Source organism: Sorex fumeus, unplaced genomic scaffold, assembly GCF_029834395.1.
Source record: "Sorex fumeus unplaced genomic scaffold, SorFum_2.1 ptg000233l, whole genome shotgun sequence".
In the NCBI taxonomy this organism is placed as follows: Eukaryota; Metazoa; Chordata; class Mammalia; order Eulipotyphla; family Soricidae; genus Sorex; species Sorex fumeus.
This window is the reverse complement of record NW_026606290.1, coordinates 575,120-589,845: the sequence shown is the minus strand read 5'-3', so window position 1 is coordinate 589,845 and position 14,726 is coordinate 575,120. Positions and strand designations below refer to the sequence as shown.

At 53.5% G+C, this 14,726-nt stretch overlaps 1 protein-coding gene across 1 annotated transcript in view; it reads left to right on the top strand.

The window, feature by feature from the left end:
• Positions 1–183: 183 nt before the first annotated feature.
• ABL1 (ABL proto-oncogene 1, non-receptor tyrosine kinase) overlaps positions 184–14,726 on the top strand; it is a 93,882-nt gene continuing 79,339 nt past the window's right edge. Inside the window, exon 1 of the mRNA XM_056108923.1 lies at positions 184–363. Within this exon, the coding sequence (XP_055964898.1) occupies positions 228–363 (136 nt within the window). The 5' untranslated portion in view covers positions 184–227. The remainder of the gene's footprint in view (positions 364–14,726) is intronic.

Below are 14,726 nucleotides of genomic sequence, written 5' to 3'. Positions count from 1 at the left end.
GCGGTCCCTCCCTCCCTCGGGCCTGCGGCGTGTCCCGCCCGCGGCCACCGCCAGCCCCCGAGACCCGGCGCCCCCCGGGCATGGCGTGACGGGCGCCCGCGGCCGCCGATCCGCCGGGGCCCGGGGAATGTGAGCCCCCGGCCCGGTCGCGGGCAGCCGGCTCACCGCAGCGAACCTTCCGGAGCCGCTGGACCACTCCTCCGGGAAGGGGCGCCCATCCGTGCTTTATGGGGCAGCAGCCTGGAAAAGTGCTCGGGGACCAGCGGAGGCCGAGCCTGCCGGCCCTGCACTTCATCAAGGGAGCGGGGAAGAAGGAGCCGGCGCGCCACGGGGGACCCCACTGCAACGTCTTTGTGGAGCACGGTGAGTGGCGGGCGGGCTCTGGGTGGTGGGGGCGGGGTGGGGGGTCCTGGGGCCTGCGGGCGGTGAGCACGCCAGGTGGACGCCCCCGCGCCGGCCACAGCTCCCTCGGGGGGCTCTGGCGGAACTTTTGCGAGCAAAAGTGACTTGCGCCTGGCTTGGGATTCCGAGTTGAGCCTCGCGTGCCAGGCTGCCCTCTGCCCTCTCGACTCGCTCGCTAGCTGCCCCCAGAGCGGGGGTGGGTGGAGTGGGGGGGCAGGTCTTTTCACACGGTGCCATATGGGGTTTATGATGTCCCTGACGGTCGCCCTCTGCCAGGCCTGGCCCCGGCCACTGCGCGCTCCGCAGCGGGCTCTCACCTGGATGGCGGGGCTTTGGGCTCTCCCCCTGCGCATGCTGTTTGGAGTTTCTGCCCCTGGCCTTCTCCCTCCGCAGCTGGACTTGGAGCTGCGCTTGGGAGCGGTGCGGGGAGAGTGGCGTGGGAGCACTGAACCTGCCTTGTGGAGTGGGGCACCTGTGGGTTAGTCCTGCTCACCACGGCCAAGAAAAGGGGACTTGGATGCTACTTGGGTTACAGGTTCTGGTGTCTGCGATGCTGTTCATGTGCAGTACTTTTTTTTTTTTTGGCGTTTTGGGTCACACCCGGCGATGCACAGGGGTTACTCCTCGCTTTGCACTCAGGAATCACTCCTCGCGGTGCTCAGGGGACCATATGGGGTGGTGGGAATCGAACCCGGGTCGGCCGCGTGCAAGGCAAACACCCTACCCGCTGTCCTATCACTCCAGCCCCAACAGTAAATGTTTTAAAAGATTTTTTAAATTGAGGAACCAAGTAGTACGATAGTACAGTGGATAGAACATTTACCTTGCACGTGGCCAACCTGGGTTCCATCCCTATCACCCCATATGTTCCCCTGAGCACTGTGAGGTGTGATCCCTGAGTGCAGAGCCAGGAGTAAGCCCTGAGCACTGCTGGGTGTGGCTCAGATCCCCACCCCAACCAGTTTTTAAGAAATAGAGTTTGTGGTTATATATGGTATTAACGGTGGTTTCTCATGCACATACTAATTCCAGCACCACCCCCATCACCAGTGTGCCCCCTTCCTCCCCAAGTCCCCCACACCAATTCAGCTGTGCGAATCTGTTTGCCCATTATGTTGCCTTTGGCCCTTTGCTGCTCCCTTGCTGTGTATCTTGGTCCCCCAAATGAGAGATCACTCTTGTCTCTCTTCCTTTCCTTCTGACAGTTGTCTCTCAACATGACACTCACTGGTTCCTCTACGTTGCTGGAAATCTCGTAGTATTTTGTTCTTTCTTAGAGCTGCATAGTATCCCTTTGTGTGTCATGCAGTTATTCCCCCCCCCCCCTTTGGTTTTTGGGCCACACCCAGAGATGCTCAGGGGTTACTCCTGGCTTTGCGCTCAGAAATTACTCCTGGTGGTGCTCAGGGGATCATATGGGATACCAGGGATCAAACCTGGATTATCCGCATCCAAGGCAAATGCCCTCCCTGCTGTACTGTCACTCCAGACCCATTCTTTGTGAAGTTTTAAAGCTAAGACACAATGGGGGCTGGAGTAATAGCACAGTGGGTAGGGTGTTTGCTGTGCATGCAGCCAACCCGGGTTCGATTCCCAGCATCCCATATGGTTTCCTAAGCACCGCCAAGGGTAACCCCTGAGCATCGCCGGGTGTGATCCAAAAAGAAAAAAAAATAAAGCTAAGACACAAGAGACGAGACTGGAGAGATAGTGCAGTGGATAATTTAGGCCTTTACTTCACATCACGCATGGCCAATGTGGGTCAGATCCCTGCACACTGCCAGTGTGGCCCCAAATAAGAAGAACCACCGGAAAATCAAGCTCAGGATCTCCTTAGACTGAAGTCAGCCTAGACCTAGTCTAAGATTCAGAGGTAGACTGAGGTCAGCCGCAAGACAGTTGATTGAGTCCTGCTCGGGCTGTGACAGTCGATCGTTTTCAACCATGGCCTGCGTAGGAAGTGACCAGTAGAACCTAGTAACAAGTATAAGGTGACCGCACTTGGCAGGAACTGCAGGTCACGTCAACCCCATGGGTGGGTGCCCACAGTGGACGGCCGAGCTGTGCGTGGGCTTACACAGACAGTGGAGGTTTGAGTTTCTTCTGGAAAAGAGTCCCCTCATCTAAATCATCTGGGTTCTTGGATTTGACTTTGAGACAGTTTGATTCTAGCCTTGTTTTTAGAGAAGCAGGTGTGGTGATGTGTTCTTGTGTGTCCCAAATTGCGGATTTGTACAGCGAATTATTTGCCTTAACGACCAGTGGTGGTGTTGAAGTTGGTGCAGACTTCTGGGCCAGACATCAGAATGTTAAGTGTGCGTCTCAGGGACTGAGTCTGCTCGCCACTAGGGCGCTGGCCCAGTTTAGAAGAGTCCCCTGGCTGTCGAGGTGCCCCTGCAGCGGGTGAGAGCTCAGGCTTCAGTCGCTCTGTGAGTGGTAGGCAATACCACTCTTTTCTTCTCTCAAACCACAGAAGTCATGCAGTTCTTTCGCGTGGCTGAAGGCTGTGGCCCCTGACTCTGGCAGCCAGAACATAGTTTCACTTAGGAATGTTCTGGGTGGGACTGGAGCGATAGAGCAGTGGGGAGGGCACTTGCCCTGTATGTGGCCTACCACCTGGGTTTGATCCCCAGCACTCCATATAGTTTCCTGAGCACAGAGTCAGGAGTAAGCCCTGAGCACTGTTGGGAGTGGGCCAAAAAACCAAATGAAAAATAGTAAATTTTAAAAATGTCCTTGGTGGAGCACCGAAACTACTGATTTTATTAACTCCCTTTTTTTTTTGGCCCACTCCCAGTGGTGCTCAGGGATCACACCTGGAGATCAAACCCGGGTCATCTACCTGTCAGGCAAGTGCCCTCCCTGCTGTCCTATAGCTCTGGCCGATGATTTTATTAACTCTTGCCCCTTGGGGGTGTGTGTTTTTGTGTGCTGGGATGAGTGGCAAACTCTCATTTCTTTCATTTTGTGGGGGCAGAGTTTGGGCCACACCCGGTGATGTGCAGGAATCACTTCCTGCGGTTCTCAGGGGACCTTGCGGTGCTCTTCCAACCCAGCACTCCGCCCTCTGAGCTCACTCTCTTTTTTGGAGGGGTGGTGGGTGCCCATCTAGGGGCTGCCTGGCACAGTTGTCAGGGGCTACTATCACGGACTGAGCATACGTTTTGCTTGCAGGTGGCCTGGGTTCGATCCCTGCCACTGCATAGTCCCTGAGCGTTTCCAGGAGTGATCCCTGAGCACCAAGCTGGGAATAGCCCCAGAGCACTCCTGGGTATACGCCCAAACCCACCCCTCTCCATCAAAGGAGGGAAAATATCTCTTTTAGGAGAGATGGTAAAACAAGATTAGAAGTATTCACTAGTAAACACTTTCCTCCTTTTTCATTGACTCACCATGAGCCACTAGTAAACTTCATTAGCTTTCTTTCCTTTAGTATTTCCTTCTTTTCTTGAGCAAACGTGTCTGGCGCACTCACTGTACCAGGTAGTGTTTCTTCCTGTCTGATGATAGCGCTGGTGACCGGAAGCCTATCCCTGCCCTCTGAATGTCCGTGCCAGTGTCAGGAGGCGGACCGGACCAGGTATGTTCAGCAAGTGAGAGGGGGAGTGAAATCGATGCTGGGAAGGGCACAGGGACTGCAGGGGTCGTGATTTCAACCAGGGTGGCTAGAGACCCTCCCTCTCCCCCCAAGCTTAAGTGGCATTTGAATGAAGACCGGAAGGAGGGAGCGAGTTCTAGAAGGGAGGTTGGTAGAGGCTGTACTGAGCTCAGCGGCACTGGAGCCGGAGCGAGCCGACTGGGCGGAACCCTGGGCAGGCACTGGGCCTTGCTGCCTGGGCCCGGGGTTAGTCTCGGGCTTGTTGGGTGTGGAGTTGCTGTGCTCTGTGGAGAGCAGCTCGGCAGTAGCATTATCCCTGTGCTTGGTGACCGAGAGGTGGCGGGGCTGTGAGGCGCCCCCATGCCACCCCTGGAGGGCTCTCGGGTTCCATGAGACACAGAGGCAAGGGAGGACAAGGGTGTACTGAGGTTGAAGATGGGTCAGTGGGAGAATGTGGTTGCCTTCTGCGGAAAGGGAGACCAGAGGAGCAGCAGTGTTGGGGGGTAGGAGCCTGCTGGGTGGGGCGGTTGAGTCCGAGAGCTGGAATTCAGGAAAGCCATTCAGGTGGAGGTGGCCAGGGGGCATCGTGGGGAGCTGTGGGATGACTGATGTCCCCAGGCGAGAGGGCTCGCTCCTCTGGGCCCATCTCCTAGATGTACCAGCGCATTCCTCTGGTTTGTGAAATGAGGATGTGTGTGTGTACTTGTGTACTGGGGATCACACCCAGGGCCCACATCAGCGAGTGTTTTCCTGCTGAACTCCGTCCCTAGCCCAGGACTTTACATTTTGATACAGGCTTGGTTTGAATTTTTTTGAGGGGGTAAAAGTTTAGATTTCGTGTGGGAATGACTAGTTCATCTGTCATAGGTTTTTTTTTTTTTTTTTTTTTTTGGTTTTTGCTTTTTATTTTTCGGGCTACACCCAGCTGTGTCAGGGATAATTCCTGGCTGTGTGGTCATTCCTGGAAAGCCTCAGGGAATTGTACATAGTACTGAGAATCGAACCTAGGTTGTTTATCTTTGTACTGTACTGTCTTTTTGGACTTCATCTTTGAGTTTTAAGTCCACTTTCTCTGTTTTTACTCTAAATTGAAAAATTGCAGATTTGATGGGCCAGAACAATCATACGGTGTGTTGGGCACTTGCTGTTCATGTGGTCAACCCAGGTTTGATCCCTGACACCCCTTGTGGTCCCCTACGCTCCACTAGGAGTAGAATATAGAGCTAGAGGTAAGTTAGTCCTGGGCACTGCTAGATGTGGTCAAAATCAAAAAGTAAATTGCAGAGGTTTTTTATTTTCATATTTTTTTGTGGTAGTGACTGTTAAGTATAAAGTAGTTTCAATTTAAAAGATTTGTAATTGGATTGGAGAGATTCTCTAGAGGTTAAGACTCTTGCCTTGCAACTGTGTACGCAACCTTGCTTTGAATCCTGGCATCATGTGTGGTCCCTGAGCACTGCAGGCATGGAAGCACTGCTGTGTCCCGAAAGAAAAAGTTCTGTAATGTCTACCAGAAAAAGTGGTAGGCATTTTTAAAATTTTTTTTCTCTGGATTTCCTCCTTCGGGCGGCAATTACCCGGCAGTGCTTGGGGAGCCTGGGGGCCTCTCCTAGTGATTCTGAGGCAGCTGCGCTGGTGGTCAGTGCTAGGCCTGAGCAGTTTCCCATTCTGGTCCCCCAGCAGTGTTCGGGACGTCTGGGGCAGTGTCCAGCCGTGTTTGGGAAACTGGCACAGAAACTGTGCCACAGATGCCATAGAAACTGTCTTTGCAGTTAAGAGCCCCTTCATCATTTTCAAATCTGACCTTGATCAGGGGAACAGGTCCTGAGTTCTGGTCGTCTGGTCCGGTGGATTGCCCTGAGGCGCTCACCCAGCAAATCTGGGCAGTCGGAATCTCTTCCTTGTTTGTTTCGGGTTTTGGGGCCACCCTGGCTGTGTTTGTTGCTCAGCGTGGCTCCTGGGGGTGCTGTGGGGGACCATGCAGTGAAGGGGAGCAGAATTCAGGCTCTTGCCTGAAATCTGTACTATAGCCCATTGAACTGTTTCTCTGGCCCTCCCTCAGGTTCTTAAAGAGGCTTCCTGGGAAGATTCTGTGCCCATGTCAGGAATCGGATTATAATATTTGAACTAGGAAATGCAAAATTGGATGTCCTTTTTTTTTTTTTGTTTGTCTCTTGGGACCACGTATGCAGTGTTAGCCCCCCGTGGTGCTTGGGGGGGGGGGGGTCCCTGTGGGTCAGGGTTCCTGTGTCTGCTCATCCTGTCCGAGCTGTCTCCTTGCCCTGTGTCCATATTTTAGGTGCCTGTTATTTCCCCAGTTTAATATGCTCTGGATGGTTTTTTGTTCCTTTCATGAGAACATACTACTGTCTGTAAGGAAGGTGCTTGCAGGAACTGTAGAAGAAAATGGAAATCACGGTCATGGGCATCAGTAAAGCGGGACGGGCACACACAGGAGTGCTGGGAGGTGTGGCTGACAGAAGTGTCCATTGAATTAGTTTGGTGATCGGGCCACACCACTCGGTGCCCAGGGCTACTCTGGGCTCTCTGCTTGGTGATCGCTCCTGCAGGGTCAGAGCTTGGAGCCCGGCCTCCTGCATGCGAAGCCTGCGCCCAGTCTGCCCAACCTCTCGCCGACTCCCATCCGGGATCAATATTTGGTCAAAAGGAGCAATTCCCAGCCTGCTCTCTTGATGGAGTATTCAACTTAAGAACTTTTTCTTTTCCTTTTTCTTTTTTTCCTTTTTGGGTCACACCTGGGCAGTGCTCAGGGGTATTAACTGGCTCTGCATTGGGGTATTAACTCCTGGCGATGCTTGAAGGATCCTATGGGATGCTGGGGATCAAACCCAGGTTGGCCACATGCAAGACAAATGCTCTCCTGCTGGACTTTTGCTCCCTTCCCCATTCTGAACTTTATTTTCTGCTTCTGTGATATCATATAATAATTCCTGGGTTTGGGTGGTTTGTGTTTCAGTTTTTGAGCCCCATCTGGTGATTGCTTGGGGCCTATACTTGGCTCTGTTGGGGTATTGAGGGTCAAACCAGGTTAACTCATGCACTATCTGTTTTGCTTTGGGGCCCACACCCAGCTTGGACACAGGGTTCACTCCTGGCAGAGCCGTGTGTGGTGCTGGGGATCAGACTCTGGTTAGCCGTGCGGGGCCAGTGCCTGAATCCTCTACTGTCTCTCCAGCCCCTTAAGATTCACTGTAAAATTCAGTTTCATAATTTTCATTTGAGATCACGCCCAGTGGTGCTCGGGGGTTCCCCTCGGTGGTCTTGGGATAGGGAGCACTGTTGGGTGCTGAGAACTGACACCGGCGGCTCCTGCGTGCCCTGCCTGCACTCGAGCCCTTCCGGCAGTCAGTTTAATGATTGAGTGTGGCTAGTGTTTTCGGATTTAAATCCCAAGACTGGATTACAAGTGCATATTCCAAGACCTTGCTCCCGCCCCACCCTCTGTTCCCTTCATTCCTCCACTCCCTTTGGACACCCATGCCTGCTAGTTTCTTTTTTATCCACCCGGTGTTACTTTTTGCAAATACAGGGAAACAGAGGCGCCTCTGCTGTGTGCGGCTTTTGTTCTTCACTCGGTGTGCCCTTGGGGTCCGTCCCTCCGTGTGGGGAGCCGACATGGTTGCTCTTACCCTGGCGTGGTGTCGCGCTAGATTGGAGCATCCTTAGGTTTTCAGCCGCTCCCGTATGTCACATTTCGGTTGTTCCCAGTCTTCAGTTCTTTTCCAGGGGGAGTGTGTGCGGGTGCTCAGGGGCTCTGTGCTCAGGAGTGACCCCCAGCATTGCTGGGGGGTGGATCTGGGGTCAGCAGCACGCAAGGCAAGTGCCCCACATCCTGGACCACGTCTCCAGCTCCCGCCTTCGGCTCTCACAGACGCAGCTTCCTCGCTCATCCGCCTTTCTGGACTGAAGCCGCCGCAGCTGTAGAGGAGAGTCCTGTACATGGGGGTGCCAGCCTGGCGGGAGATGCTTTGGGGATCTTGATTAGTAGAAAGTACTAGATGTTACTAGATGCTACTCAGCGTCGAGCTCTGCTAACTAGCGACCAGAAGTTACTCAAGTTGCTGCATCGGTGGTTGTGGCTCCCAAATTCTCTCCACTGAGTGGGGTGCGGGTGTCCGTTCCCGTCACCTCGCATGTGCGGGCGTGTCCTTGGAGCCTACCCAAGAGGGCACTTTGGTGGGACTTTCACCCAGCTGATAAGCGCCACAGAGCATCTTGGTCTGGTTTGAATGAAGAGCTTGCTGAGGCCGAGCCCTTCCTCCTGCAGAATGGAGGTCTAAAGTCCCCTTCTGGGAGCTGTCCTCTGCCTGCTGGGCGTGTGGATGGAGGACAGGCAAGGGCAAGGGCCGCCTGGGTGGGCCCCGTCCCCGACTCCCTGGTGGTACAATAGGGACTTCTCGGGAGCTTTAAAAAACTGGGTCCCCATCTCAGCCCAGCCGTGGAGCAGTGGGTCTGGGGGACTGCCTGTGCCAGTCTGCTCTCCCTTCTGTTTTGGTTTGGGACCTCTCGCAGTGGTGCTCAGGGTCTTCCTGGCTGGGGACTTGGGTGGCTTCCAGCATTGCTCGAGGGATTTTGGGTTGGCTTTGAACTAGGGTTGTCTGCATTCGAGGCAAGGAGCTTAACAGCCCTGTAGGACTTCCTAGTCCCATGTTGTTTTTTTTCCCCCTAGTCCCACTTTTGTTCTGTCCGTCCTTCCTTCCTTCCTTCCCTCCCTCCCTCCCTCCCTCCCTTCATTTTCCTCCCTTTTTCCCCCCTTTTTCTCCCTCCCTCCCTCTAGAGAGACTTTACTAGAAGGGTCAGAGCACTGGGTGAGGGACAGAGTTGAGCCCACTCTAGCCTCTGGTTGGGTTTGGGTTTGGGTTTTCACTCTCTAGATGGTCTGACAGGACTGAGAATCACAGGTTTGAGCCACCCACAGGCATCCTGAGTGGGCCCAGCCTGAGGGGCGCACGGCTTCTCCTTCCTTAGGGTCCAGGGATGGGGAGGGGGGTCCTTGCTTCCAGGGGCAGCCATGGGGGCAGCGGTGGCAGGGAATGCTGGAGCCTGGCGCCGGGCAGTGCGGGGTGCTGGTCCAGCTGCCCGTGGACTTTGGTCGCGTCATGCTACATTTCCTTATTGTTGGTTTAGGCAGTCGGAGTTGGCGCCCGTCACTATTCCTTGCACTGCTGCCATTCTCGTTAAAAAGGGAAAGTGTTTCGGCCTGGGCACTTTTCCCCTTCTAGGTTTGCAAAGAACAAGGCCATAATCCATCGCCAGGTGCTGTTTCAGTTCTTGACATTCACTTGTCTCTGGTTTACACAACTCTGTTTCATAAAGTTGGCAGAATTGTGTCTGAGACAGTCTTACCTCTCCCTTCATGTCACCTGGCCAGGTCCTGTGCGTTGCTGCGTGCCTTGTGAGAGGTGACTCAGTGTAGAGCAGGAATTGCTAATTACAGCATCATTTAGAACCGTGTGTGTGTGTGTGTGTGTGTGTGTGTGTGTGTCTGTCTGTCTGTCTGTGTCTGTGTGTCTGTCTGTGTCTGTGTCTGTGTTGCTGGGTAATGTCCTGGAAACCGTGTGTGCTGGTGTGTGTATGTGTGTGCACGCGCTGGGATTGTGTGCATGTGTGCAGGGGCTGTGAATGTGTGCTGGGGCTATGTGGAGAATACAGCCTGGCCGAAGTGAAGTCCATTCGCTCTTTTTTTTTTTTTTTTTAAATTCACCCACTCACTCTTCCTGTGCTCCTCAGCTGTCCTTGGGCCTGATGGGCTAGGACCCTGCAGCTGCCTTCAGGTTTCAGAGCTTTCCCCTTGTTGTGCAAGGAAGTGCTGGGCGGAGTCACCCAGCCTGCTAAGCGCAGGTGCCCATTCTTGCTGCCCCCCCCCCCCCCCCAGTTGCCTGACTGGGCAACGACTGAAAATTCTGCTCACTTGGGGGCCGTCCTTGAAAGTGACAGTGATCACTGTTTGCCTGACAGTTAAATCAGCTTCTGCTCACAGCTCATTTATTTTTTTGATGCCAAGATCAGTGCCCATTTTGGAAGCGTGATGGTCATCGACTAGAAGGAAGGAAACACAAAAGTAAATCGCCTTCAGTGCAGAGAGCTGTGTTGTCTCAGATGCTGTTGGGATGGGCACGAGGGAAGGGCTGATCTCCGCTGGGACGATGTTACCTGTCCTTGGCTTTGCCATTCCCGGGATGCACCCGTAGGTGGAGGCAGGCCGTGCCCATCACGTTTTATGTCAGCATGAGTACCAGCCTGGCCTCTCAGGAGGGGCTTTTATTCACAAGTAGTTTGAGGTGGTTTGTAGGGATGGATGTGGATGTGGAAGATGCTTAAACATGGGGCAGGGAAGGTGGCTTGCCAGCTCAGCACGATGCCTGCATGTGACCCTGGCACTGCCAGCCAGAGCAGCACAGAGTACCCCTCCATTAGAGCACTGAACTGTCGGGTCTGTCCTGCCGGGATGCCCATCTATTTATAGTTCTATATATGGGGGCTGGGGTTGGGCACACCCCACTTTGCTCAGGGCTTACTCCTGGCTCTGTGCTTAGGGGTCACTCCTGGTAGTGCTGAGTGGGGGGTGAGGGAGGAACCATATCAGATGCAGGGATGGAATGCAGATAAGCATGTGAAAAGCAGTGCACCTGCTGTGTTATCTGCTGTGTTATCTCTCCAATCCTTTCTTTTTGTTTCATTTGCTTGTTTTTGGGCCACACCCAGTGATGCTTACCCCCCCCCCCCCCAGCACCACCAGTTTCCCACTAATTGTTTTTTTTTTCTTTCAGTTTTCAGAGACACCTGTGTGTTCAGGGCTTACTCCTCCTGGCTCTGCACTCAGGGCTTACTCCTGACTGGCGGGGCTTGGGGGATATGGGGTGCCGTGGATTGACCAGGGTTGGCCCTAGGCAAACGCCCTCCCCACTGTAATATTGCTCTGGCTCCATGGCTGCTCTTTTTTTTTTTTTTTAAGTTAAAACATGGGGCTGGAATGATAACACAGCAGGTAGGGCATTTGCCTTGCACATGGCTGACCTGGGTTCGATTCCCAGCATCCCATATGGTCCCCCGAGCATTGCCAGGAGTAATTCCTGAGTGCAGAGCCAGGAGTAACCCCTGAGCATCACCAGATATGACCCAAAAAGCAAAAAAAAAAAAAAAAAGGAAAAGTTAAAAGATGGCATTCTGAGGGCTGGAGAGATAAAATAGTACAGTAGTTAAGGCACTTGCCTTACGTGTAGCAGACCCGGGTTCAATTCTCAGCAATGTTCAGTTCCCCTAACAGCACAGGAAAGACTGAGATTCTGAGTGCAGAATCAAAAGTTACCCCAAGCACCACCTTCAACCCCCTCAAAGAAAAAAAAAATACATGAAAAAGTGATATTCTGAAGAATGGTAATAGTTATTGTTCCTTCCTGCACCAGGATTGAAATCTGTTGTTCACTGGATACAATGTAAGGAATCCTTTTCCCTTGGAGAACTGTGTCTTCTGCCCATACAGCTTTTCGGCATTTGAGAGGAAGCTAGTGCAGCCGAGCTGAGCCTGCATCCCAGGCCAGCCCAGCCAAGCCACAGCCGGTGCTTGGAGGTTCTCAGTGCATTTTGTTTCCTTTCTTGCCCCTTCCCTTTGCTGTCCCAGTAGCTGGTTCGGGTGGGCACGACTTGGCCGTCGTGCTTCTGGTCTCACACACTTGCCTGTGCATGAGGTCACACTTCGATGGGCTTAGGGGTTTAAGCAGTCAGGCTTGGAGCAGTGAGACTGTGATTGGGACCCTGCGGGTGAAATAGGAATCTAGCCCCTGGCCTCGTGCTCGTAAGACAGAAGCTTGGAACCTTTCAGCCAGTTTCACGCCTCCATTTCCTTCCCTCCCTCCCTCCTTCCCTTCCCTTCCCTTCCCTTCCCTTCCCTTCCCTTCCCTTCCCTCCCCTCCCCTCCCCTCCCCTCCCCTCCCTTCCCCTCCCCTCCCCTCCCTCTCTTCCCTCTCTTCCCTTCCCTCCCCTCTCCCTCCCCTCCCTGGGTTTCCCTTGCCTCCCCTTCTTCCCTTCTAGTCCCCTCCTTTGGTTTTTTGGGCCACAGCTGTTGGTGCTTGGTACCATGTGGTGCTGAGGGTTGAACCTGCGCCCCCTGTTGTCTGGCCCACTGCATCCACCCCCACCCTAGCAGGGCTAGGGGCCTGGAGTGGTGGTGCCCAGCTGTGCTCTGAGGCTGCCAGGACCACACCCATGGGTGCTCAGAACAGCGGGCTATACTTGGCAGTGCTCAGGGCCCTTTGGCATTGGGGATTGACCTGGGGTGCGACATTGGGAACTATACGGACCTTGTGCATACTAGGCACATGGGGAGTTGTCTCCCCGGACCCTGATTTCTTTCCCCTTTTTGTGGGGTGGTGGTGCACATTTGGTCCTGTTCAGGGCTTACTTCTGGCTCTGCTCAGGGATCATTCTTGTAGGGTTGGGGGGGCATCTGGGGTGCTGGGGATTGAACCCAGGTCAGCCTCGTGTAAGGCAAGCACCTTACTCTCTGTGAATGGCTTCAGGCATGGTCTTTCCTCCTCAGACGAACCCCTGGGTCATGGTGGACACAGACCTTGCAGCATGAGGGTGGTCTGGTTGGCCCGCTGCAGGCCCGCAACTGCTCTAGTGGGTGCTGAGTAGCCCATGACTGTCACTCACCCAGAGGGGATCACCAACCACTGAGCTATCTTTTGGGCCCTCTAAAAAAGAATTTGTGTTGTTTTTTATCTTTTGGGGTCATATCCAGTGATGCTCAGGATTTACTCCTGGCTCTGAACTCGGGAATCACTGCTGGCTCAGGACCATATGGGATGCCAGGGATTGAATCCAGGTTGGCCTTGTGCAAGGCAAACGCCTTCCCTACTGTACTACTGTAGCTCCAATCCTCTAAAAAATTTTTGAGCAAGCCAGTCATTCGTACCTAAGTATGTATTTACCCTGTATATTTAGTCTTAGGTGCTCGAAGGACTGGAACAATGCTTTGCATGTATGTAACAGCCTGAGTTTGAGCTGCAGCACTGCACCACTCTTAGTTCAGACCAGGAGTAGCCCCCTCCCACCAGGTGTGGTCCAACCCCCCCCCCCAGGAAAACATGTTGTATATGTATATTAGAGGTGGTGGGGACCTCTCCTGGCTCTCTACTGGAGGGTCACACGAGAGGCAAGTGCCTTAATCCCTGTGCTCTTCTCTCTGGCCCTCAATCCCCAGTTTGACCCCCCAGCACTGTGTTGCCCGTCCAGCCGTCATTGAGCTGTCAGGCCCTCAGTGGCAGGCGGAGTATTGCTGGAACTCACCCCCTGGGCTCTAGGGCACCATTGTGCAGTGCCCATCCCTGAAAAGAAAAAAAGGAAGGAGAAAGGAGAAGGGGAAAGGGAAAGAAAAGAAGTCTTGGATTGATTTAACATTTGCCACCAACTTTTTGTCTTTTTGTCTTTTTTTTTTTTCTTTTCGGCCGCACCTAGGACCATGTGGTTTGGGAAGAGAAAGACAGCCTCTCGCATGCACTCTGGCCTCTCTGGTTCCCCAGTGCTGTTTTGAGATTTGACTGTTGATTTGTTGGAATCGGAGTTTTACAGATGCTGTGGTCAGCAGCCCAGAATCAAGAGCCAGGGACTGCTGCCCCCTGGTGTCTGCCAGTGTGTGTGTGCGTCTCTGCCAATCTGTCGGTGGCTGCTTCTAACAGGCCAAAAGTTGTTCGTTTGCCCCAGTTTTCAGCCTGAATTCTTTTGATAATAAACTCTTTATTCTTTAAAGTCCAGGAACTGAGAGTTAATTCAGAGGGTCGGGCGCTTGCCTTGCATGTGCCCAACCCAGGTTCGGTCCCCAGCAGCTCATATAGTTTCCCAAGCACCGTCAGGAGTAACTCCTGAGTGCAGAGCCAGGAGTGATTCCTGAGCATCACCAGCTGTGGCCCCAGATCAAAGGGGGAAAAAAGTAACTGCAGCCAGCTGGAGAAAAGGCTGATTCCTGAGCCACAGCCCAGCCCTGTGCTTCCCTGGGGCCAGCTGCAGACTGGCCTATTCTCCACACAAGACCAGGCTGCGGGAGGGGTCGGGCTTCTCTTAAGTTCGGGACAATTTCCTTCTTCGGTGTCTCTGTCCAGACTTGTGGCAGAGGCGACAGGTCATGGTTGCATCTGAGTTCCGTTCCTTGTTCCTGCTAAGGAAACCCAGCAGAGGTCTTCCACCTGCAGCTGGTGCTGGGGCTTCAAAGGATGCTGCTGAGATTATTCCTATTTAGTGAGGCAAGAGAGTGTTTACTGAACACAACTTATTCTGAAAGATGTGAGGGAGAGAAGGGGGAAGTTTGCGTTTAAGGGAGAATGCAGGGCAGAGATAGTTGAGCGCTTGCAGAGTGCTCGTCTTGCACAGTTAGTTCAGACAAGCAGGGCGCTTGTCTTAAACACGGCTGGCCCAGGTTTGATCCCTGGTACCCTGTATGGTCTCCCTAGGCCCACCAGGAGTGATTCTTGAGCACAGAGCCAGAAGTAAGCCCTGAGCACTGCGGGTTTTGGCCCCCAAACACATGGGGGGGAGGGGAGAGAGAGAGAGAGAAGAGAGAGGAGAGAAAGAGAATGAATCTGAGCTTCTCCAAAATGGAAGACACAGAGAGACATAGAGACAGTAGGTGAGATGTGTGGTCAGGGCAGAGCATAGGCTTGGAGAGCGAGCCCGAAGATGGGATGATTCCATGGGAGGGTCCGTGAAA